The sequence below is a fragment of the Rhinatrema bivittatum genome, chromosome 4 (assembly GCF_901001135.1).
Source record: "Rhinatrema bivittatum chromosome 4, aRhiBiv1.1, whole genome shotgun sequence".
Taxonomy (NCBI): domain Eukaryota; kingdom Metazoa; phylum Chordata; class Amphibia; order Gymnophiona; family Rhinatrematidae; genus Rhinatrema; species Rhinatrema bivittatum.
Genome location: NC_042618.1, coordinates 207,597,601 through 207,625,037, shown reverse-complemented (window position 1 = coordinate 207,625,037; position 27,437 = coordinate 207,597,601). Strand labels below are relative to the sequence as shown.

The 27,437-nt window shown below is 41.9% G+C and overlaps 1 protein-coding gene across 1 annotated transcript in view; it reads left to right on the top strand.

The window, feature by feature from the left end:
* The window catches only part of GNAT1 (G protein subunit alpha transducin 1), a 104,480-nt gene extending 99,711 nt beyond the window's left edge, over positions 1-4,769 (top strand). Inside the window, 1 exon segment of the mRNA XM_029597566.1 lies at positions 4,168-4,769. Within this exon segment, the coding sequence (XP_029453426.1) occupies positions 4,168-4,358 (191 nt within the window). The 3' untranslated portion in view covers positions 4,359-4,769.
* Positions 4,770-27,437: the final 22,668 nt, after the last annotated feature.

Genomic DNA, 27,437 nt, shown 5'->3' with positions numbered 1-27,437 from the left:
ACCAGAACATTGTCCGTTGTAAAGTATAGCAATGCACTTTAAACATAAGCCTACTGAAAGCATAGCCCCTGTAGATTGAGTGAGTATGCCATCCCGTGACCTCCTTCGGTTACTCAAGTATGTTTCCGCACACAAGTTACGTCGTCCTTGGAGTAGGTGTAAATTTGTGCAAGGTAATTCATGCGTATTCTCCACCAGTTACGCGAGGATTTTCAAAGCAAATTTATGTTCACTTTGAAAATAACCCTTACAAGGGATATTACATTGTTAAAATGTTATAAACCTTCCCATGACTTGATGTCAGCAGGGTACCATTTGTTTGATGTGCTCTCTGCTTATGGCTCACTTATGTAAAATTTGTGATAGGTTGTTCTCGATTACTTATCCATCAGGATGGCGTTCTTTACCTGTTGAGTTGAGAGCCAAACCACGTTTCCAGAACTTCAGCAAGAAAGTAAAGATCTTATTGCTTGAACAGGCATATGGCACCATTGCAGTGGGAAGTTGCAATTCAAGGAAACTGTTCACTGAGCAAAATGTTTTATTTTACTGCTTTTAACTGATAAACATCCTGCTGAACATACTTGCCTAAAGTTATTCGGCTACATCCTACCGGATAGCTAAGAAATCTAACTGGCTATGTTTGAATATAGCCAGTGAGATTGTTCAGTTATCTGGCCTTGTGTGGCTGGATAATTTCCTGCACATCTTCAAAGATAGCCGGTTAAGTAGCACTGTCAGAATTACGAGAAAAGAAACATAAGGGCCTGCGGCCTGATTCTCTCCCTTACTGAACCTAATTATTTATTTTATTTATTTGTTTGTTTTTATATACCAACATTCGACCGAAATATCACATCGGTTTACATGTAACTGAACATAAGCTGCTTATTTTACATTGCAACATTGTAACTTAAATAATAGTTTAGAAAGAAAGATTTACATAGTAAATTAATTAATTAAAGTAATTAATTAATAAAGGGCCCTGTCAGGCCATGCACCCCCACCTCCCCAAACTTTATTACATTACTGAAAACATTGCAGTCCGAAGGTCCTTGTACCAGGAAGAGCACCTCTCCATGGGTATCAGGGGCTTCCTAACAGCCCAGGGGTTTCCTGGGCTAAGGTGTTCTGGGTTGCATTTTCAGATTGGTGCTGGTGAGCTCTTCTCGATTGCTTGCTGCCAATAATCTCTGCAAACCCTCCTACTGGGTATTACTGAGAAGTTAGGCCTGCACTCTCCAGGTACAAACCTACAAATTTATACCAGGCTTCTGGAACTCCTGGCTGGATAATGATTGCAAATCAGACCTCATTCTTATTTCTACCTACTTCTATCCAAATCTCTGGCCATCTGATTATGTTTTTCCAATGAGGATTTAAAAAGTTTTGAATAAGGTCTGGAAGAGTTAGAGCTCTGCCCATCAAATCTAGTAGCCCTAGACCCCATTAGTCACCCATGGGGCTTCCTTGAGTGAACTGGGAAATTCCACTTTTCCTGCTTAGACAGAAGTGACAGTTGGTGGACACTTTTAGCCAATTAACCCGTCGGCTTCGCTAGAAGTGGGGTGGATCTGTTTGGCGGGCCAAAAGTCCGGTTTCCAGTGGACTAGTGACATGAGGCTGGTAGCTTCTTATACAGGAGAGTCTGAACTCAATGCACAACAAGTCTGGTGGCACTGGGCCACGCCAGTGCCCCTTGGGGCTTCTATGAGTGGAGTGGGAGAATCCACATTTTCTGCCTTGGGCAGAAGTGAGGGTCAAGATATACAATGAATCTGGGTTCTCTGCCTACCAAGTCTGGTGGCCTTGGGCCAAGCCAGTGCCCTCTGGGGCTTCCCTGAGTGGACTGGAAAAATCCACTTTTTCTGCCTGGGAAGTAATGAGGGTAAAGGTTTACACTTGCAGCCAGTTATCCCCTTAGAAGTGGGGTGGACCTCTTTGGTGGGCCATAAGTCTGGTTCCCAGTGAGCCAACAACAAAGTTCTGTTGGTTTTTGGTGCCAAAGAGTCTGGGCTCTCTGTTTACAAGTCTGGTGGCCATGGGCCAAGATAGTGTCCTGTGGGGCTTCCTTGAGTGGACCAGGAGAAACCATTTTTTCTGCCATCCTGGATCAGTACTGATTCATTTCTTGTTGAGTGGAGGTACATTTACATATTTCATTACATTACATGCCAAAAGGTGCTGAGTCATGCATCTAGGATGCAGTAATCCAAAAGAGCTGTATATGATGGGGGTGAAAGATTGATGTGCACGGACCAAGAGAGAGATATCATGAGGTGATATTGTCTGATGATCTGAAGATGGTGAATCAATGTGACAAGATGATAGCTAAAGCCAGAAGAATGCTAGGCTGCATAGAAAGAGGAATAATGAGTAAGAAATTGGAGGTGATAATGCCCTTTTACAGGTCCTTGGTGAGGCCTCACCTGGAGTACTGTGTTCAGTTCTGGAGACTGTATTTCAAAAGGGATAGAGACAGGATGGAGGTGGTCTAAAGAAAGGCGACCAATATGGTGCGGGGTCATTATTGGAAGACTTATGAAGGGAGATGAAGAATCTAAATATGTATACCCTGGAAGAGAGGAGGTACAGGGGAGATATGATACAGAACTTCAAATACTTGAAAGGTTTTAATGAAGCACAAACTTTGAACCTTTTCCATTGGAAAGAAATCAGTAGAAGCAGGGGTCACGAAATGAAATTCCAGGGAGGACAACTCTGAATTAATGTCAGGAAATATTTCTTCATGGAGAGGATGGTGGATGCCTGGAATGCCCTTCCAAAAGAGGTGGTGAAGACAAAAACAGTCAAAGAATTCAAAGGGGCATGGGATAAATACTGTGGAGCCCTAAATGCTAGGGATGTGCAAAGCCTGAACCTTTTGGTTCAGGCTTCATTTTCGGCCCGCCCCAGGAAATATCGTATTTCCCATGGTTCGGGCCTTTGTAATTCGGGGGGACCCAAATTTCAGGTTAGTGCGTGCTAACTCCCAATAGTGCGTGCTAACATTTTAACGTTATCGCGCAGTAACACAAAACCAAATTTTTCCCGAAATTTTGGGGAAAATTTGTTGGCAGGGGAAAAGGGGAATTGAAATCAGACAGCAACCAAGGAGGACTCCGACATGTACGGTCTGGGGTACTGATAAGCATTGGGTTAACCTGAATGGAGCGGCAGTTACTACCCTTAACAGAAGGCATGGGATAATTACCTTTAACCAACAAGTCTTAGTGCTTTTCACACAACTGCAACATTGATCTCTACTTCATTGATGGGGAGAAAGGGAATTAGATGCAGATGACAACCAATATGAGCCCTGACATTTACGGGCTAGGGTACTGATATGCAGACATAAAGGAAAAAAAGCTCAGAACTGCTTCTACAGGCAAGTTCATAAGCAAAGCATGTCAAGCAGCACTGTCTGAATTTTCAAGAAGGCTCATCACCCAGTAAAAATGTTGCTAGCAGTAAATTTTTTATGGGTTATCTTAAGGCTTGGGGATTACTGCATGGAACAGCAGTTACTATACTATCCTTAAGAGAAACATAGGGGTAACCTGCATGGCAGATACTACTACCATAAGAAGCTTGCTGGGCAGACTGGATGGACCTTTTGATCCTTTTCTGCCGTCATTACTGTGTTACATTGCCAAGTGACAGCAACCAGCCTGAATCATCGGAAGTGCAGTTAAGGGACCAATGACTGGACGGGAATAGGCACCCAACTGATCCAAGCTGGAGCTTTTGTATTTTTTATTACTGAAGCCTATAAATCTTATGACATTTAAAAAATGGCAGCACATCCCTCCAAAGAAAAATGAATTCAATTATTTAGCAAGATGAAAGCAGTTTTCAGGTTCTGGAGATTTCTTTAGTCAGGGCTTCTCAAATCTGTCCTCAAAAACCTGCCCCCCACCCCCAGCCCTTTGAGTTTTCAGGATATCCACAATAAATATGCATGAGATACATTTGCATAATTAGAGACCCAATATATGCATTGAGGATATCCTGAAAATCCAAAGGACAATGTGAGAAGCCCTGCTCTAGAGACTAGTAAAGGGATTTCATCTCACAGTGCTTTTCTAGATTTTCACACACCTTCCTACAAACCGTGCATACATCCCTGTACCCTGTAGAAATAACGTGATTCTGTGCTCCACACAGGACCCAATACATATGAGGATGCTGGAAACTACATCAAGGTGCAATTCCTGGAGCTGAATATGAGGAGAGATGTGAAGGAGATCTACTCGCACATGACTTGTGCAACGGACACTGAGAACGTCAAGTTTGTGTTTGATGCTGTCACAGACATCATCATAAAGGAAAACCTAAAGGACTGTGGCCTCTTCTAACTGCAGGTACTGCAGGCTTCCACCCCCTGCATTGCCACTCACACTGACACCGACCTACAGCACAGGTACCTTACCCAATACACAGTTATAACCCCATTAATGCAAACATCCATGCAGCACAGGTATTACAGGCGTCCACCCCCCTGCACTGCCACCAACCCCAAACCAGTGTCTGCACCCAGGGCAAATAATCTCTTATACCCTCTCCCACCCCCTTCAGCACTCTATCCTTTATCCTCTCACCTATCATTCCTCTTTCTCTCCCGCACCCCATGCCCAACATCTTCCTCTTTGCAATTCTCTGTTTAGTTCTCCATTCATTTCCAAATCATTCCTAACCATCCACACCAAGCATTCAGCTTTACAGTCCCTAGCACTCCCTCAGAGATCCTCTGCAGAATTGAATTCAGATAGGGCCTATGCGCGTGGCTGGGCCTTACGTGCGCCGGGCCAATTTTCAAAGGGCCCGGCTCAAGCGTAAACCCCCAGGATGCGTGTAAGTCCCGGGGTTAGTGAAAGGGGCAGTCCGGGGCCGGGGCAGGGATAGAGGTGAAAGGCATAGCGGCCATTTGCCGCTGTGCTGGGGGATCACGTGCTGGCAGGGTGCCGGGGCATGCAACTTGCTCCTGCTCAGAAGCAGGCACAAAAGGTAGGACAAGGAATTTGGTGGGATTTAGGATAGGGATAGGGGAAGGGAGGTTAGGCTAAGGGGTTGGGAAGTTCCCTCCCAGTCCGCTCCTTAATTGGAGCAGACTGGGAAGGAACTGGGGAAGGCCCCGATGCATCGCTGCGCATAACTGCATATGTCTTCCCCCCCTTGCGTGCGTCCATGTGCGCGCGCCGGGTAGAGCGCGCACATGGACGTGCACGCGCAATGTTTTAAAATCTACCCCATAATGTCCTTGTCTCCACTCCCTCTACTGTGAAGAAATATTTCCTTAGATTATTCCTGAGTCTACTCCCTTCCAACTTCAACCCATGACTCCTCATTCTAGAGCTTCTTGTCCTTTGCTTTTTGATTGCTGCCATTTTCAACATATTGTTTCAGGATTTACTATATGTATTTATTTAACAATTCCATGCAGAACCCACGTAGTAGAGTGAAAATAATGATAATCTCAATAACAATTCATTCACAATAAAATATGAGATCTATTATTATTGAATAAGATGGAGACAAGTGATTGAAAAAAATATATATGAGTGGAGGATTTATTTCATAACTAGTTCACAAACCTAGAGCTTGTAGGTGAACATCTGCATCATCATCCAAACCCCACTCATATAAAAACATGTTTCTACCCACTCTGAAAATGTATTTTTTTATAAATGCAAATAAAAACACTTATTGATTTTATCTGCGGATTTGTAGCGGAGTGCATCTCCATGATGTCAACAGTATTGAACGCTCGGTGCTTGCTCAACACAGGCCACATCTGGAATATTGATCTTCCTCAGCAGCTACAATTTAACAAAGCAGAAAATAAATAACTGGATGAAACTCGAAAATCCTTGCTAAACTGTCTCCCTAATCATATTGGTGGTTTTGAATTGGCATACCGCAAGCATCTAATTTATAGGTTATTATAGCATCTCAAACGGATCAATGACAGGCCTTATTACAAACCAGCTGGTGCACATATGTACACAGATACTGAAATGTAAGAACAAAATCCAACAAAAATACTACATAAAAGTTTTATGTGGGAGAATGCCAATCCAGTTCTTCATTGAGGCCATGTAGGCGGAGGAATGAAAGTTGAAAATCCAAAGTTGTTTGCAGAAATTACAGAGATCAAGTCTGACTTCACCCCCACCCCCTTGTGGGTGCTGGGGTACAAAGTCGATGACAATCCAAGTAAGATGTTCAAAAGTGTGTTGGTAACCAATGCAATGGTGTATGATAGGCGCGTTTCTCTTAACCGTTCTGATACAATTCCTGTGTTCAATAAGTCTGATTCTCGCAGCTCCTTTGGTATGCTCAACATACACATAAGGCATGTTGGATTTTGCTCTTACATTTCATTGTCTGTATACAACCAGCAGAAGAGGAGACCATTACCTTATACTAACAGCTACACCTCTGATAATGCTCTTCTTTGAAGCACCTGCTTCCTGTAGCCTTGGGCTGCAGATCAACATCCATCAAAATTTCCCCCTGTTTGCCCAGCAACACATCCTTCACAGAGTGCAGCGATCAGATGTGTAGCTATCCTGCTTGAGAAAATAGAATTTTGTTAAACAGGCAACTATGACTACCTGGCCTCTATCTACCTTCACTCCCTTCATGCCCAGTAGAAATAAAAAATGCATAAACAGCATTGTATGGAAAAGCAAAGACCACAGCGTTTAATAACAGTACTGTTGTTGTTACCCACTGCGTGTGTGTCCAGTAAAGCAGAATATCAATTTCTTAAAATAGAATGTGAAACCCAACCACATGTGGATGGGGGCCACATAAATAACTGCACCTCTCAGCTGTGTGATTTAGGATGGGCACATGTAGCACACCCACATAACTAAAGGGATGGGAAAGAGAGGCTGGAGCAGAAAATAAAAGCGACATACAATAATAGAAAATCCACAATGCAGTGGTGTAGCCACGGGTGGGCAGGGGTCCACCCAATTTTGGCCCAGGCCCACCCAACCAGAAGAGGCCTATTGGAACGATGCCGTCACAGGATCTTATCCCCGTGACAGTGAAGAGGAGGGCCGGAGCTGCAAGGCCACTACGGGATCCCATCCCTGTGATGGCAAAGAGGAGGGCCAGAGCTGCAATGCCATCATGGGATCCCATCCCCATGATGGCGAAGAGGAGGGCCGGAGCTGCAAGGCCACCGTGGGATCCCATCCCCGCAGCGGCAAAAAGGAAGGCCGGAGCAGCAAGACCGCCACGGGATCCCATCCCCATGGCGGCAGAAATAGGACTTTGGTTGTGCGGCTTGTGCCTAATAAAAAGGCCCTGCGTGCGTGTGGATGAGAATTGAAGCTTGAATTTGTGTATGAGTGGGTGAGAATGGGAGCTTGATTGTGGTATGTGGGTGAGAATGGGAGCCTGGGTGTGGGATTGTGTGTGATTAAGAATGAGAGCCTGAGGGGGATGAGAGAGTGAGAGCTTGTGTGTGTGAGGGAGGAAGGGAAGAAGACAGTAGGAGAAGAGAGACACTGAAAAGGAATTAGAAAATGAGCAACAAGTGAGAAATGGAAAAAAGAAACCAGGACCAACTGATTAGAAAATTACAAAGCTCAGTTAACAAAGGTAAATAAAATATATTTTGAGATTTTAGAATTTGAATATGCCATCTTTGGGAATGTACATTTCTTATATTTTTGTATTTTGCTCTTTCTTCAGTATTCCACTGTTCAGAATCTAGTTTCTCAGGCTTTCTATTTCGGATTTGTCTACATGTTTCTATTTCTAATTTGTAGTCTCTTATTATATTAGGTAAAGGTCGGTCTCTGTTTTGCCTGTGTGTGTGTATGACTGAAGTACAGTATTTCTGCTAGCCTGTAGTTTCTCTGTAGTAGTAGTCCAGCTTGCTCTGTTATTCCAGTAGGTGATGTATTAATGTTCTAGGGCCTGGTGTAGTATTTGTATTGCTGCTTTTTCATAAGCTTGCTGATGTTTGAATCCTGAGAGTCAGTGCTGGTATGGCAAGGTTCTAGATGGCTTTCTTTGCAGGAGTTTCCGTTACTTCACGAAATAGCAGTGGAGGGATATTTTTTGGCTGAGGTGACACTAGAATTTGAATATTTTTTTTTCATGTTAGTTGTAATGTGAATTGTCCTAGCTCTGCTCTGCACTTGTTCTGATGATTAATAATATTTTATTGTAGTTATAAAGATTTCTGGCTTTCTGCAAAGAGGATTCATGAAAGAATACATTAATTTTTGTTTTATTACATGATTGATTGGATCTGATTCTTTGCTTTTTATGATATATTTGTGCATTTATAAACTGCAATAAATATAAAATAATACAGATTAATAAGGAACTTTTAATGCTGATCAGTACTTGACATAATTGAGGTAAAATATTTTAAAGTTTCATGCATGATGCATAAAGTCTGTTGTAAACTACTTCAAAAGCCATTGCAGGGTGCCTTATATGGCATTATTTATGAATAAGAATACAACTAGTAGGTCTCAGACCTGCATGCCTACAGCCCACCCATGTGAACCTTGTGCCCACCCAAAAAATCAATTCTGGCTACACCACTGCCACAATGTATTACTGTTGCAAGTAATGCATATAAAATCAATGCATGCACATTTACATAACACATTAGGATTCTTATATTCTATAGCAAACAGAGACACATGGCTTTATAGTAAATGAAAAAAATGTATTAGTAATGGAAAATTAAGAAAATCAGTTTTGTAAATTATAAAAGAAAATAAATAACCCCTCCCTTAATCTCAGTTCAGGTAACTTGCAGAATAAATCAAAATTCCCACCTAAAATCTGGCCAGAATAATAGCATAATTTCTCAGTTAAGTCTCACGTGATTTTTGAATCCTTTCTGTGGTCTAGAAAATTGATGAAGCGCATATGTTTGAAGTCCAATATGCAGCACAGATTCAACATCTACTTGCTTCATGGAAATGAAAGTCCAAAACCTCACCAAATGAAAAATATTCTCTCTCTACTCCAGTGTTTCCCAACCTTTTCATACCCAAGGCACTGAAAGCCTTACCAGAATACCTTCCAAATTAAAAAAAATTAATAGTAATGGGGGAGAGGGGATGAAACACACATCAACCCACCAGGATGGAACAGTTCCCACTACGTGTAAGTGCAGGAGAAGGGAGAAATTAATGTGGTATGGGCAGCTGGCTTAGTTAATTACCAAGGCTGCTGCATGACGTTGTCCGAACTCCTCCACTGAGCTCCCAGTACTGAGTGAGTCACATTCAGTGCTCGGTGCATGCTCTCCCCATCTCACTCAGTCTGGAGATAAGACAGAGGCTGATAGGACTCAAACACTGAGAAGATGAGGATGTACTGGCTGCAATGTTTGTGCTGCACAAAGCTGGTCCCAGTTATCTGGGCACTATGCAACAGGCATGTGGTTATCAAAGATTGACCACAAGCCCCTCATAAATATAAGCTGCAGAAAATTGCTTCCAATACTTTCTGAGAGTTAACAAACACAGCCTGAACAAATATTGAAGGTCAGAACCTGACTTCTTCATCTGTATAGGCCCACACACTCAGCATCAGTCCCGTTAAAGCAAGTCTGCTTGCCACCTAGACCCATAGGCCTATCTGCTGATTTTAGCCCCCTCTGACCACTATTGCATATTTCTTTATGCATCCAGCAACTGCAAAGGGCAGTGCCAAACCATAGGGAACTTCTGTCTGTTAGTAGATCTGCTAACCCCTCTCCGAGATCAGGCTTAACAGCCCTGAGTAATTGCATATTGGCTCAGGATCAAAGATCATTGCTAAACAAATTCAGTGTGTTCACATTAGAACACACTGCCTCCTCAGTTCGAGTTTACAGAAGAGGGACTGTCTGACCTTAATCAGATAAGTACTGATTCTGGATATCTTTTAGAACCAAGCCAAAGTGGGTGCCATGAGGTCTTGACTGTCTTACGCATGGGTGGTTGCTCACACAAAACAAATGTGGCCTACATCCACTCAGTCACTTGCCGCCACACAGGATCTGCAAAGTTTAAACAGTGGTTAAGGAAAGTTGGCCAGTTGACCACCAGACCTCCCTGGACGTTGTGTATGCTGATGATTTTCATTTCCCAATCCTCTGTATGGTGGTAGGAGATACCCAGAGTCGTGGTTCGATGTTTAAAAAACTGGAGATATGGGTCCAAGGGGCTTGTTTGTGTCCCAACAACATTTTGATAATCAAATTCAACAATCACAAGTAGACCCACATCCTCCCCCCCTCCCCCGAACAATCCCGGTAAAACACAAGACACTAATGTTACTGAGATCCTACTGGCCTCATGGGGAAAATTTAAAAAAATCAGTAACATCCATACTGGAACAGCCAAGGAGATACACTGTACTGATTGATGACTGCCAATTTCTTGTCAGGGGGCTCTCACCAGTTCTGTTCCACTTGGTAAGGTATTCCTTGTTTCCCAAAATTATTTAACCCTCCAATGCCTCTGACTATGAAACAAAAAATAAATTGTACGTAGAACATACAATAACTCAACACTGAAAATCACATTCCAATCGCAGTATTCTTGGCAGATGTGAAAACCCTTTACTGGATCAGGGTATGAATTATCTGAAATTATTGTACATGAGCTTTGAAACCACAGAGGTCTCTTCTTCAGATGTCACATCAGAAACATTATTCACATCTGAAGAAGAGACGTATGAGGCTTTAGCAGCTCGTGTACAGCATTTATGGATAATACTTACAGTTGTGTGCAAAACTTCATGCACACCTAGTCAAACTATATGTTTCAATGAATCTGTAGGTGAATAGAAGCTGACACACAACCTCGTTGGTACAAAGTTAAATACAGCATCTTTCTGCAATTTTTAATGCTTATTACTATTTATTTTTATTTTATTGATTTTAACAGATTGAAATAATAAAAAAGTGAATAGGGCATGTGCAAACTTTTGGATTCTTTTCAGTTGATCCATTACTATTTTTTTAAGTTGTTAATAAGGACCAAAATGTTAATTGACTCATAAGGCTTTCAATTAATTAGGAGAAGAAAATTTCATGGTTTAACAAATATTCTGGCTCTGATTGTTGTTCTATCTACTTTCAATAGCTATGGGCGTCACTAAGCAACTATCAGAGTATTTAGAAATGAAAAAAAATCACTCTTACAAAGCAGGGAAAAGCTATAAAAGCTCTCTGAATGCTTCCAGCTAGCAATTTCAACTGTCAGAAATATTGTTAAGAAATGGAATGTACATGGAACTACTGAGGTCAGGGCAAGATCTGGAAAACTACGAAAAATCTCTGATAAAATTGTCTGAAAACTGGTCACATCTGCAAAACAAAAACCACAGATCACTGCAAATGACCTGCTTAAAATTTTAGATACATGGGAAAGTTGTTGAAAGCAAAAGCTTTTCTTCAATTTCATCAAAAAAGTCATCATTTAAAGTATGGAAAGCAAAACCTGATAGTCTAGAATCTTTTTGGGCAAGTGCAAGGTGATGCATATAGGGAAAAATAACCCATGCTGTAGTTGCATGATGTTAGGTTCCATATTAGGAGCTACCACCTAGGAAAATGATCCAGGCATCATAGTGGATAATACTGCCGCAGCTCAGTGTGCTGAGGCAGTCAAAAAAACCAACAGAATGTTAGGAATTATTAGGAAGGGAATGGTGAATAAAACGGAAAATGTCATAATGCCTCTGTATCGCTCCATGGTGAGACCGCACCTTGAGTACTGTGTACAATTCTTGTCGTCGCATCTCAAAAAAAGATATAGTTGCACTGCAGAAGGTACAGAGAAAAGCAACCAAAATGATAAAGGGGATGTAACAGCTCCTCTGTGAGGAAATGCTAAAGAAGTTAGCACTTTCAGCTTGGAGAAGAGATGGCTGAGGGGGGATATGGTAGAGGTCTTTAAGATCATGCAAGGTCTAGAGTAGGAAAATGTGAATCGGTTATTTACTCTTTTGGATAATAGAAGGACTAGGGGGCACTCCATGAAGTTAGCAAGTAGCACATTTAAAACTAACTGGGGAAAATTCTTTTTTACTCAACTCACAATTAATCTCTGGAATTTGTTGCTGGAGGATGTGGTTATTGCAGTTAATGTAGCTGGGTTTAAAAAAGGTTTGGATAATTATTGGAGAAGAAGTCCATTAACTGTTATTCATCAAGCTGACTTAGGGAATAGCCACTGCTATTCCTGGCAATAGTAACACATGTGGCTGTTTAACGCTCCTTAGAGCCCTATTGCAGCTTAGAGCCCTATCGTGGCTTGATGCAGTTCCCAGTTAGTTTGTCGATAAAGTGAGGTAGTTTCATAGTTTTAATAGAATATGCCTATTATTAATCAGGATGATGTCAATACAGGGCTGAACACAGTGAAACTTGATCACAGAGCTCATAAAGGGGTTTCTGAAGACTTACATGTGTTGATAGATGTGACAACCTGGGGTTATTTATATTAAGAAAGAAACAGTTGAGGAAGGATGGCAGGACTAAACATGAAATATTGCAGGCCAGTGGCCTGCGGTCAAGGCCTTCAAGCGATTCAGTGAATCCCCTGCCCTCGACCCTCTATTTTCTTTGTATTGTTTTTCAGCCGCATATGTCTATGTGGTAGCTGTGGCCAATAGAAACAGCAGATTGCAGCACAAGTGCATAACAGAGGGAGGGGAAAGCCAATAAGGAGCACGAGAGTGAGTAGGTTAAGGTCCTCATTGCGGCAGGCCAATTGGCAAGTTCAGGCCAAAATTATTGCCGAGCAGTACTGCACGGGGCAGAAAGTAGGAACTTCAGGCTGTAGCAAAGTCCCGCCTTCTACCCTGTGTGAAAAGCAGGGGCTGAGAGTATGGAACTGGAAAGGAACCTTCAATCCTACTGACTCTAGTTGAGCTAGCTGTATGAGCCCATGGACCTGTATGTTTGTCTTATTAGATTGTATTTTATTTATTTATTCACTTTTTGTTTACCAATATTCGTGAAGGCTTCATATCGGTTCACATCGAAGATCGAACAATAAAAGATAACATCGTCAGACTAGTGTACAATCATAAAAGCATTGTAAGCTCTGTTGTATGTTTGGAGGAAACGACAGCAAAATAGATACCAGATGTCTTTGAACGTATTTATTGTAGTGGAGACATTTATTGAATTTATTTATTTATTTAATGGTTTTATATACCGACATTCATCAATGATATCACATCGGTTAACAGTAAACAATAAACTACGCTTAAGTTGCGTTTGACAAGAAACAGGAGAACAAATATATGCAATACCATGAACAATATATATGTCAGAATGATTAACTATATTTGGATATATGAAGGTTCAAGTTAACTATATATGGAAATATAAGGGTACAAGGAAACCTTCAGTCAGGAGGATTAATTAAAGCTGGAAATATGAATACATGAGGTGGGAACTATATACACAGCACAAAAATTACTAACAAGATTGCTTCGAGTATACTAAGCTTCTTCAAGAATATTAAGGGGAAGGTTATCAAACACTTGCAAAGTTGCTTGCATTATACTGAGGAATTTGGGAAAGTTGAACATGTATCAAGGAAATAGAATCTAGGAAATGAATGGGAATATTGAACAAGTATCAAGGATATAGTACCAAGGATATGTAACAAGGAAATTGAGAAAGTAAAAAGTAGACATAAGAAGGAGGAAGGAAGAGAGGGGGGTTAGGTGCCTAAAGTGTAGTGTGGCTAGACTGGGTAATGTTAGATGTATGCCGAGTTTCGCCACACATCTAGTGGCTGCCTCAGGGGCTCTGATTAATGAGTTTGGACCTAGTATGGCCTTAAAGCTGTTGTGTAGCGGGTGTTTTAGTGTGCCCTTGGGCCTCAGCCTGACCCCAGGCAGATCCAGGACTGAACCAAGGGTTGACAGTGTGTTCCAGCATGGCAGACGGTCTGACCCTCTGCCAGGCCTGCAAGATCCCAAGGCCAACAACAAGATGTTGGAATGTGAATGGTCCTCCGACCATTCCAAGCCCTTTAGGACCTGCCGCTTGGATCGGCATGGAGCAGCAGGCCTGGCCTGAGGATGAAGGCAGACGGGCCTTGACATGAAGACATGACACCAAGATCGATGCTATGGCATCACAGACGAAGACATGACACAAAGGTGGTTGAAGACGTGACACCAAGATCGATGCTACGGCATCGCAGACGAAGACATGAAACCAAGGCTGATGCAAAGACGACAATGGTCGTCTTTGCATCAGCCTTGCATCAGACAATGGTCGTCTTTGCATCCCTGGTCCGGGATGTCGTCAATGTGACAACATCCCGGACCAGGGTCGATGAGACAACATCAGGAACAAGATGTTGAAGCAGAGACATGACACCAAGACTGATGCAATGGCATCCAGGACGAGACGAGGAACTTGACGAAGTCCAGATGAGACGAGACGAGAGCTGGGAGGGTGAACATTGGCACTGTCTCTCAGGGCGCCCTACACAGTCCACCCGCGGGACTTTTCGCGGACTACCCTGTCCCACTGTGCGCCCTACACAGCCCGAGGAGGCTGGTCATGGACCATGCTGAGAACGGGACAAGCGCAGGGAAGAATCCAGCCGAGGCAGCACTTCAACGACAGAGCCATAAGTCATCCGAGGCACCACGAAGGCTGGCAGGACATGACGGCTCAGGAGCACAGGAATGAATTCCACCTGTAGGCCACTCCACGCTCAGGAAAGACGTCATCCGAAGGAGCCGGGCTGGACAGGACCAGAAGGCTCAGGAGCGATGAAGACACAGGAGCACGACACCAAGGAACTTGGGACATCAGGAAGCGGAGGATCAAGATGAGACACCAAAACACCTGGACGAGGACCTCAGGCACAAAGACTTGACATGAAGAAACGAAACGAAGAGGAGCTCCACGAAGAAGACCTGACGGAGCTCTGGCAGGCAGGATCCTCCAGAGTGAAGTAACTCCGATGCAAGGCGAACACATACTATGAAGACAGCCCTTTTATAGGGCTAGGCAGGAATCAGTCCATAGGTGGGGTCAGCCACACTTCCTGTGGCTGGCCCTTTAAATTCTGTGAAGAGGTGCGCCTAGAGGGAAGGAGCAGGAGCTTGTGCAGGACCGCGAACAGTGGCTTGCACAGCGTCAACATCGCTGCGTAGCAGCAGGGCTGAGCCTGGAGGCAGGCTCGAAGACGGCAGCGGCTCCAGCCGCTGCAGGAGACCCCGGGGGCGGCTCCAGCCGCTACTCCAGCCTGAGGGTGCAGCCTCCAGGCCGCGAAGACCACAATGCCGCCAACGGCGGCTCCGTGCCACAATGGAAGGGCAGACAAGACCGCGGCTCCGGCCACAGTGAAGAGGGCATGTCAGGGCGGCCTCCGGGCCACAGAAGGAAGGCAAGTCCGCGGCACCAGCCACACAGGCAGGCCCGACGTCGGCGGAACCCGTGCCGCGTCGGGTGAAGAAAGCAGCAACGTAGGGGAAGGTAAGCAGTGCCTGCTCGCGGGGGGACCCACGGGCAGGGTCCATGACAAAAGCAATCTTACTTCTAATACATAAATTCGATAAAACATCCGACTGCAGTTTAAACGATATGCTACGATTGCGGATGTTTTATCGAGAATTTATGTATTACAAGTAAGATTGGTTTAAGACCATACTAGGTCCAAACTCATTAATCAGAGCCCCTGAAGCAGCCACTAGATGTGTGGCGAAACTCAGCTGAGTTGGGCTTTTTATAAAAACACGTCTCCACTACAATAAATACGTTCAAAGACATCTGGCATCTATTCTTCTGTTGTTTCCTACACAGCTATCATGGATCGCCTTCCTTTTTATATATTTGTACAGTGCTGCGAATGGCATTATTGGATGTTATTTTATGCGTCTGCTATTTTGAAATATTATATTGATGTTTTGGAAAATTTATAAATATTTTTATGAGGTTTTAATTATTGGATGTTCTAGTCATCAGCTGTTTTGAAATATTTATTCTTTTTATTAGAATGCTTTTACTTTAATTGATGTTTTATTTTTCTTAATTTTATTGTTTGTTGGTCTGCTGTGTTCTGTATTTGTAACCAAGAGGAGAAATTCATCTACTGTATAGTTTTTGTGTAGGGGTTTATAACAATCTGGATTATTCTGTTTTCAATAGGAGGTGTAATATTTATAATGCTGCTTTTCCTGGGTAGGATTAATGCTGTTTGAGTCCTGGGAGTTAGTGTTTTGATACATCAAATTTATCTCAGGGTAAACTGTATTCTTGGCAGGCTATGATAGCTTTTGTTGGATTATGTATTATCCAAAACTACTGTACGTGAGCTATTGAGACAATGTAGGACCCGTCTTTAGATGTGAATGTCTCTGATCTGACATCTTAAGAAGGGACTTATGTAGTTTTAAAAACTTTTGTACAATATTTTTTCGTGCATGTACTTTTTTATTTTACAGGTAATTTTAGGCACCCTGGTTTATTCTGTTTTTCTAGTAGGAGGTGGATTGGTGTTTAGGGCTTGGTGTAATATTTTCAGTATTGCCATTTCATAGATTGGATTGTTACTGTTTGAGTTCTGGCAGTTCGTGCTGTTTTGATATGAGAGGTTTACTATATTGTAATTATTTATTCATGGCTTTCTAAAGGCCACGCCCACACCCAGTACATGTTACAATAGGCCTAATGCCATGGGAGTTCCAAGTGTGTTTTGTGTCTAGGGGAGAGAGAGCTGAGGGAGTGAAACTACTGTAAACCTGGGGAAGGGTGTGTGGGAGAGGAAAGAGAACTACTTACTTGACCGATTAACTGCAATTGGTATTTCAGGCATTGCCCTAGACTGGTTCCGTTCATTTCTCAACAATAGATCTTTCAAGGTAAAAATCAACAACAAAGAATCACAGGCAATCAGCTCAAACATGGGAGTTCCACAAGGTTCATCTCTTTCCCCAACCCTTTTCAACATTTATCTTCTACCTCTCTGCTTCCTCCTTTCCAAACTGAAACTCAAACACATGGTTTACGCGGATGACATACAAATCCTCATCCCTATTAGGAAATCCCTTCAACTGTCTCTAATCTTCTGGGAGCAATGCTTTCAAGAAATTAGTGCACTCCTCACCAAACTCAATTTAGTCATCAACAAGGACAAAACAGAATACCTCATCATCTCCCAGGAAGAAAACTTCATCCACAGAGAGATCCCATCCATTATAATTGATCAACCACAAAAAGACATCACCGATCACAATCCACTTACACCCATTCTAAACAGCCTCAAAAATACATCCTATGTAAGAGACTTAGGCGTTCTTCTTGACAATCAACTGAACCTAAAAAGATTTGTAAACAATACAACCAACGAATGCTATTTCAAATTACAAGTTCTGAAAAGGTTAAAACCCTTACTACACACCCACGACTTCCGCCTCGTCCTACAATCAATTATTCTCACCAAAATGGACTACTGCAATGCGTTGCTACTTGGTCTACCAGCCTCTACAATCAAGCCCCTCCAGATGGTTCTAAATTCAGCAGCTAGGGTCTTGACCAATTCTAATAAAAGAGACCACATCACGCCCATTCTCTACAATCTCCACTGGCTTCCAATTAAATTTAGTCTTCTACAAAGTCATGACCCTCATTCACAAATCCATAAACAATATAGCTCCTATCGATCTTACCCATCAACTACGCACCATCAAATCAACAAGACCAATCAGAAAAGCCTACCAAGACACCTTGGTTATCCCTCAAGCCAAAACTCCGCTAAGGAATAGAGCTTTTTCCACCGCAAGTCCTTCTCTTTGGAATTCACTTCCACCAGAACTAAGACAAGACTCTTCCCACCAGTCATTCAAGAAAAAACTGAAAACTTGGCTATTCAGTCAAGCATTTCCCTGACCACTAACAAGCAGCTTTCAACCTGTTATTTTTGTATCTGCCTCGATCTAAAATGCATAACTCCAGCTCCACCCTCCTCCCCTCCTCTTCATTTTCATTCCCACAATGGGTCATTCGATGCACTCAAGCGGAAGTTAGTTTTCCAATGACTTCTGTTTCCAGCAAGACATCTATACATTTAGGAATAGGAATAATTCCTAATACCATGTTTGAATTAGACTTTGTCTTTTTTTGGCTATTTATTTATTTTTTTCTTCTTGATAAAGGCTATTTAAAAGCTCTATTTAAAACACTAAGATATTTAGACATTTAAAACACAGTGTTTTTGTCTAATATATTTCTCTATTTATCTGTTTGTTTAAAAAGTTCTATTTATCTGTTTGTTCAAAACGTTCTTCGTTATATGTAATTGCCCTCAAGCAAGCTTTTCAACAGTTCTCTGTAAACCGATTTGATTTGCATATTATGTAAGAAGACCGGTATATAAAAAACATAAATAAATAAAATAAATAAATAAACTAAGGAACCAAGTCTGCTGGAGACTTGTGGGGAGGGATGGGATGAAAATGAAGAGGGAGTTGAGCGAGCGAGACTGAATCCCCTGCCATAAATGTCACCTCACGCTATTGATTGCAGAAGATCTTTTTACCCCGAGAGCTAAATAGCAAAGTCAGAAACATGGAGAGATTACTGTAAATGCAGGCGAAAAGATGCAGAATGACACCTCCAATTTAAAGAAAAAAAAAACCACATGAAGGCTATACATACATTTTAATATTTACTCTAGTGTCAGCTCATATTTGGTATTGTATTTATCTCTTTCTTTCATTTCCCTTCTGCCACAGATATTCTCAAGATCTACAGTGACATCCCCCACCAATGCAGCATCACTCTGCCCTCATCACTGAAGATCTCTCTCTCCTTCTGTCAATGAAGGAGGGAACGTGCTCCAACTAGCACCAATATCACTCTCCTCCCATCTAATACCAAACAAGAGATCTTCCCCCACAGAGTAGTAAGATCACTTTCCTCATCCATGGTATAATACACAAAAAAGCTGTGACCCACCCAACTCAGGATCCACTCTAAACAGACCTAGGCAAACTGCACAGTGCAGAAGTCAAGTGAAGTTAGACCCAAGCCAAAGGCCCTGCATAGATGACCACAGTGCGATGCACCACCTTGAATGCACCCAGATGCTAGAGGCTTCATACTGTCTTTTACACAAGGAAGATATTTTCAGCTCACTGTCAATGCTGTGACTGATCCTGGATTCATAGACAAAACTAAGGTTAGAACTGGCCCTTCTCTAGCTTTGATACAGGCTCTGCTCATTGATTCAGCAAAGAAATCATGTCTCAGATTGCATAATCCTATAATATACCACAAAATCCAAATCCTTCCTTCTTCTTTCATTGTAATGAAATGTAATGTAAAAAGTATTTGGACAGAGTTAATTTAGTGAGCTGAAGGATGTAGATGCATTCTAACCAATAAAAGCATCTTCTGCCCAAAGTCGCATATCAAAACTGTGACCTTGATCGTGTAGAATTATTGAAAATCTCAACTTGTATGTTGATGTGGCCTATGACTTTGGTAAGTTGCATGAAAGCTTGAAGTCAAACACAAAATTGATTTCATTTGAGAAATCCATTGGAGTCAGGACTAACAATGAGCACTGTTTATTAGATTTCAGATAGCGTTTTAGGAAAGACCCTTACCTATTATGGGAACTTCTATGTTCCAATATTCTCAAGGCATAGTTTCAAAATTGAATTCACCCTATACCTTACAGTCTCCATTCCTTTATTTACTTGGGATGCACATTTATTGCTTCCTTACTCCATTTAGATATATAAGAATATAAGATATGGCATACTGGGTCAGACCAAGGGTCCATCAAGCCCAGTATCCTGTTTCCAACGGTGGCCAATCCAAGTCACAAGCAACTGGCAAGTACCCAAACATTAAATAAATATCATGCTAATATTGCTTACTAATTAATAGCAGTTTATGGATTTTCTTCTAGGAACTTATCCAAACCTTGTTTAAACCCAATTACACTAACTGCTGTAATCACATCCTCTGACAATAAATTTCAGAGCTTAACTATGCGCTGAGTGAAAAACAATTTTCTTTGATTTGTTTTAAAGGAGATACTTGCTAACTTCATGGACTGCCCCTTAGTCCTCCTATTATCTGAGAGAGTAAATAACTGATTTATATTAACCTGTTCATCCTTTCATGACTTTGTAGACATCTATCATATCCCCCCTCAGTCGTCTCTTCTCCAAACTGAAGAGCCCTAACTTGTTTAGCCTTTCCTCATAGGGCAGCCGTTCCATGCCCCTTATCATTTTGGTCACATTTCTCTGTACGTTCTCCAGTGTAACTATATCTTTTTTGAGATGCAGTGACCAGAATTGCCACACTATTCAAGATGTGGTCTCACCATGGAGCGATACAGAGGCATTATGACATCCAGCATTTTATTTGCCATTCCCTTCCTAATAATTCCTAACATTCTGTTTACTTTTTTGATCACCACACTGAGACAACGATTTCAATGCATCTATCCACTATGATGCCTAGAATCTCTTTCCTGGGTGGCAACTCCTAAGCTAGAACCTAACATTGTGTAACTACAGCAAGGGTTATTTTTCCCTATATGCATTACCTTGCATTTGTCCATGTTAAATTTCATCTGCTATTTGGAAGCCCGATCTTCCAGTCTCGCAAAGTCCTGCTGTAATTTATCACAGTCCACTTGAGATTAACTACTCTGCATAATTTTGTGTCATCCACAAATTTGATCACCTCACTCGTCGTACCCCTTTCCAGGTCATTTATAAATATATGAAAAAGCACCGGTCCAAGTACAGATCCCTGAGGCACTCCACTGTTTACCTTTTTCTACTGCAAAAACAGACCATTTAATCCTATTCTCTGTTTCCTGTCTTTTAACCAGCTTGCAATCCACAAAAGAACATCACCTCCTATCCCATGACTTTTTGATTTTCTTAGAAGCCTCTCATGCCGGACTTTGCCAAACGCCTTCTGAAAATCCAAATTCACTGCATCTACCGGTTCTCCTTTGTCCACATGTTTATTCACCCCTTCATATAAATGTAGGCAGTTTGTGAGGCAAGACTTCCCTTGGGTAAATCCATGCTGGCTGTGTCCCATTAAACCATGTCTATCTAAATGTTCTGTGATTTTATTCTTTATAACAGTTTCCACATTTTTCCCAGCACTGAAGTCAAGCTCACCCATCTATAGTTTCCCAGACCACCCCTTTTTAAATATCAGGGTTACATTAGCCATCTTCCAATTTTCAGGTACAATGGATGATTTTAATGATAGGTTGCAAATTAATTGAAATAGGTCTGAAATTTCATTTTTATAGTTCTTTCAGAACCCTAGGATATATACCATCTGGTCCAGGTGATTTACTACTCTTCAGTTTGTCAATCTGGCCTACTACATCTTCCAGGTTCACCATGAGTTGATTCATTTCATCTGAATCATCACCCTTGAAAACCATCTCCGGAATAGGTATTTCCCCAACATCCTCTTCAGTAAATACTGAAGCAAAGAAACTGTTTAATCTTTCCGTGATGGCCAGGTCTTCCCTACCCCTCGATCATCCAATGGTCCAACCAACTCCTTTGCAGGCTTTCTGCTTTGGATATATTTTTTAAAGTTTTTATTGTGAGTTTTTACCTCTATGGCCAACTTCTTTTCAAATTCTCTCTTAGCCTGTCTTATCAATGTCTTAAATTTAACTTGCCAATACTTATGCTTTATCCTATTTTCTTCTGATGGATTCTTCTTCCAATTTTTGAATGAAGATCTTTTGGCTAAAATAACCTCTTTCACCTTATGGCTCCACATCAAGGAACAAATGAGTTAGTCCTGATGTTTCAACTACTGCTTCAAAGTGTTTCACATTTTTTTTAAATCCCAAAATACTTCAGAATAGGAGTTGAAATGCCAGATACTCTTGGCTGTTTGTATAATGTGGTGAAAGGTGAGCACCTGACAATTGGAGTGAACATGTCTACCAAGGCTGAAATTAAGACTGTGCATTGTGAGGTACATAAGTAAGTCCAGAAGCCTATTATGCACTACTTTCAAGTGTAATAGTGAGTCATCAACCAAAGAACTAGCATTAGCCATGCACCACCAGCAGGAGAGTAGTACTGTCATAGCCATGCTCACTACACTGATGATGTTAACTTAGGTTTGGTATGTGACCCTAGCCCTAGTTTTCTATTTGACATCTCAGTAATGTCCCACTCTTATTTTCCTACAGAAGTACATTGGGATGGGAGTTATACATTATATAATAACAGAGAAGGGCTACCATGGTGGTGGGGGGAGTGGAGCAGCTCCCCTATGAGGAAAGACTAGAGAGGTTGGGACTTTTCAGTTTGGAGAGGAGACGGCTGAGGGAGGATGTGATGGAGGTGTTTGGAATCATGAGAGGTCTAGAACGGGTAGATGTGAATAGGTTATTTACTCTTTCGGATAGTGGAAAGACTAGGGGGCACTCCTTGAAGTTAGCATGTAGCACATTTGGAACTAGTCAGAGAGGGTTCTTTTTTACTCAACGCACGGTTGGACTCTGGAATTTGTTGCCAGAGGATGTGGTTAGTGCAGTTGGTGTAGCTGTGTTTAAAAAGGGATTGGATGGGTTCTTGGAGGAGAGGTCATTTGCCTGCTATTGGTTGGGTTGGTTTGGAAAGTAGCCACTGCAATTGCTAGCAATGGTAGCATGGAGTGGACTTGGTTTTTGGGTACTTGCCAGGTTCTTGTAGCCTGGATTGGCCACTGTTGGAAACAGGATGCTGGGCTTGATGGATCCTTGGTCTGACCCAGTATGGCATGTTCTTATGTTCTTAACTCTGCTTATATTAGGTTATTTAACTCAACTGCCTAATACCTGGAGCACAACGTTTCAAAACCTTTCTAAAGTATAATACTGTATATAAGAGAGCTTGGAGTTATAGTTTTCTTTTAGAATAAAAAAATTCAGAAAAAAAGATTTAATAAAAGTGTTTGTGGGGGCCAACTCAATGGCTCAGTGGCAGTGTTGCGCACTACCATATGTAAGGTCCCCCATTTGATTCCCGAGTTGGGTCTTCCACCCCCCCCCCCCAGGTCAGCTGGAGATGCTGAGGAGGCAATGTGCAAAGCCCCTTTGGGGGGGGGGGTGTTATTGTGGTCAATGCTTAAGGGTGACACCTAGTGGCCAAATTCAGCAATCATATTTGCAGGGTTCCAGAAAGAGCCCTGGTGCATAGTGCATGGCTCATGGCTTACAACCATCATTTCAGTGATCAGACTAGGTATGTAAAATAGGGAAGAATCCCCGGGTAGTTGCTAATGAAAGTTCATTGTGCCAGATTCCAGCTTTGATTCCAATTGAACTGGAAGTACAAAGGAGCAGGAGGGAAAAAAAGTGACCATAGGGTGCAGGCAAATTGGCAAAAATGAATATTTTTCTGAGATAACCAGCAAAGTTTCACAGTAAACCCCTTACTTCAATGAGCCAAGTTGGACACAACATTATGGACTATGTGTATTTATCAAGCAATTTTGGAGAAATAATTGGGTAGGTTGGTCAGGATATTTGTTTATTAGAATAGTCTTTGTGAGATACATTCATTATGGTCAAAAGTTTGAAAAATAAATTTTCAATTGGTATTGTAATTGTTACATTTTTTATAAGGCATTTCTAATAAATAATTTCTTGCATTTCTCTTGTTTTTTTGGAAAAATTAATGACAGCTCAGAGAGGTCACACTTCTCTCACTATTCAAGCAAGTTTCAGAGAAAAGTTACAGTCCCTCCAGAAATGTCATCACAAACCCCATGCAGTTGCAGAACAGTAACAAGGGCATTCATCTGCAATAAAATCTTTTATAATACAGTTACATCATGATTACTGGTAATCAACTATCAAGTCTCACAAATAGCTATCCTGTGTATTAGAAGGTAGGGAAAGAGGATGTGAAGGCATTTTGATGTGACACATAGGGATAGCTAGTACACACGTAAAATGAATGCTGTCAAGTGATATATATATGAATCTGATGTGCTTAAATGAAAAAAAAAATGGCATAGTTGCATACATGAAATTACATTGCTTTGCATATTGTGAAGAAAGTGATAGCCATAGTAAAGTAACTTTGCTTAGACACACAGTAAAATAAATAATTACCAGTTACATGTTTAAAAAAAAAACTGCTTCTGCTTAATTACACAGCAGAGAGACAGTGAATTAATTGCTTAGGCATAAAGGCTGTTGAAGTGTTGAATATTGTTGTGCTCAGAAAACGTTACAGTTGAAGTAGGTGAAGCTGTTTTGCCTAGACAAGCTGAATAAACATTATGGTTGAAAGATAAGCCCTGCTAGTCAGCAACAGAGCAAATGTATGTATGTGCCTTCTAAGATGTAGCCACTGGGATCCCTGTACTTTGTGATTGGGGTGTTGGCTGAATTGCAACAATCAAAGAAATTAAAACTATGCCTGTGCCAGTAAGATCCTTTCTACACATTATAAAAAGAAGCCAACTGAAACACAAGACAAAACAGATGAGAGTCTAAACCAAGCTGATTCTTCAGCACTAAATCCTCAAGAACCAGGAGAGAGAGAGAGAGAGACTGCATTCCTCATCTCAGCAGGACCCCTAGAGCTGCCATATCTGATTGAAGGAGACCATTCAAGGGACTGGGAATTACCTGAACACTTGCAGAGCAATCACCAAAGACATGTTTTGTTTCTCTCTTTTTCTCATGAGGACCATTCTCATAAGTGGTCCGATATATTCACAATGGGGCAGATTTTCAAAGGGGTACACACGTAAGATATGCGCGTAACCCCCGAAAAGCTTCCCCTTCCACCCCTGTGCGCACCAAGCCTATGTTGCATAGGCTCGGCGGTGCGCGCAAGCCCTGGGACACGTGTAAGTCCCGGGGCTTTCCTGGGGGGCGTGCGTCATCGGGGGCATTCCGGGGGGCATGGCCACGGCCTCCGGACCAGCCCCTGGACCGGAACAAGGCGTGCTGGCAGCCGGCCCGCACTTGAGGCAGGCGTAACTTTTGAAATAAAGGTAGGGGGGAATTAGGGCCGGGGGGCGGGTTAGTTAGGGGAAGGAAAAGGAAGGTGGGGGGTGCGGGAACGGAGGCAGGCTGTGTGGCTCGGTGCGCACAGGCTGCCGATTTTGCGCAGCCTTGCGCACGCCGACCCCGGATTTTAAAAGATATGCGTGGCTACGCGCATATCTATTAAAATCCGGCGTACTCCTGTTTGCGCCGGGTGCGAGAACAAAAGTACGCACGCGTGTACTTTTTTAAAATCTGCCCCAATATGAATATCAGAATATTACCATTGCTTTTATCAGAATTTATATATATATATAGATAGATAGATAGTATATTATTGTGTGCCTTATTTCCACTGAATAACATTACAGCACTACAGGGAAAATATTGTTACATTCTGATACTAGACACAATCCCAATGGGGCAAGGTAGGAGCCATTCCTCCTCCCACTAGGCTTCCAGGCCAATTTTGGAAGTTTGGGGTAGGGATTGGAGTGGGCATTTGCTCTCCTGCTTGTTGGGAGGGGGTGAAGGATCATATCATGCTTATTACACTTATCTTACATTTTGGAGTTGAAGTGGGGTGGACTGCTTTGATCATGTTACAGTTTTTTAAAGTATTTTGAGGAGTCCACTATGTTCATGCTAAACATTTTTTGTTTATATTTGGGATGGGGGTTGGGTAAGGCCAATGCTGACCAGCAAGGTTTTTTTTCCAATATTTTGAAGCCAATGAGTGTCAAAGTTACCCAGTTAACTTTAACTGAATATATTCAGTAGGAGACTTGACCTGCTAAATATACCAGCCTGGTAAAAAAATAGACCCTTTATATATATATATGTGCATGTGTGTGTATGTGTGAGAGCGAGAGAGAGATAAAAGCTCAAAGCATTTATTTTTCTTAACTTTGTATATTAGCCATTAAGATAATTATTGCATTTTATCTAGATGCTTCAAAGTCAATTATCTATTATTTCACTGGATGATCTAGTAATGGCTAACAAATGATCATTGAGCATATATTTTACTTAAAGGATTTGAGAATTCAGCAGTGAATTGTAATACCAAAAAAACTCCCAACGCTAACAAAGGCCATTTGCTCATGAGCCTTGATATTTTGCTTAGAACAAAGAAACTAGTGACACACTGCTTGCATCACCTCATTACATGACCTCAGATTAATTATTCCTATCAGTGAGAGGTAGGGGCATTTTTTATTGTATTTGTTACCCACTAATCCACAGAAAAAGCCCACAGCAGTATAGGTAAAAGAGACATGAAATACAAAAAAAAATTAATCAATAATAGCTCTTCTTCTGAAGATTTTGTTGTGAAAACAGAACAATTCTTTGCTCAGAACACTGAGATTCAACCATGGAGAAAAGTGAGAATTCTCAGCTGTTCACTGGAGGTAGGTGAAACAGAAAGTAAATGCCTTTGTGCAAGAGTAGCAATGAATCTATCCAGTATAGAGTAGTAATATTTATTAATGTTAATTGGGTTCTGAAGAAATTTTTCTTACCTGACGCATTGTTTTAGCTACAAGATTTATAAAGAGGTTAAATGCTTATGAAGGTAATTCAAGACTGAGAATATAACTTTGTGATAGAAAGTTTTAATTAAGTAACCTAATTAATTGCCTTTTATTTTATTTAAACAGTTAAGAATAGTGCACACATGTTTTAGACCAGGCAAGCAGAAGAATCCATGCCCTGAGTCAGAAATAGAGAAGAATTTTGTAAATTTTTATCAAGTTAGTATTGTTACGATTTCAGCTGCTATGCAGCCTCACTGTTCCTGTCGAGGACAGCTCCCTACCAGCAGAGGCCTACAGTGAACCCTGCTCTCAACTGTTCTTACTACCTCATCCCTGGTATCATTCTTCAATCTGTCTTGAAGCCTCTACTCCACCAGGGGACCTCCACGAGCATACTCTCTAGGCTGGACAGGCTCCTCCTTCCTGCCTGCACTACACCCAGACTCCAGCCCTACTTTACCCTGTCTGTCCCTTGCTTCGATGCTTCTTCATCAAGTCCTATTGGCTCCTTGCCCTAGCCACTCTTGCCTTGCGGCCTTCTCAGGCCTATCCTTGCTTTATTTCATGGCCTCCAGGCCTTCTGACCTCCGCTTTGCCTTGCCTTGTCTTGTGCTTCTGAGCCTTCTGATCTCAACCTTGCCTTGTGGCCATTTGGCTTTCTGCCCCTAGCCTTGTCTTGCCTTATGGCCATCCGGCCTTCAGCTCCTAGCCTTGACTTCTGACCTTAGGGCCTTCTGACTCTCTCCTTTCTTTGTGGCTTATCTGGGCCTTCTCCTTGTCTCTGGTCTACCTCTGTGGCCTCTTTGGGTCTCTCCCTGTCTTGCCTCCCGGGGCCTTCCTGTATTGTTGCATTGAGGCTTTATGTCCCATGTTCTGTATTGTC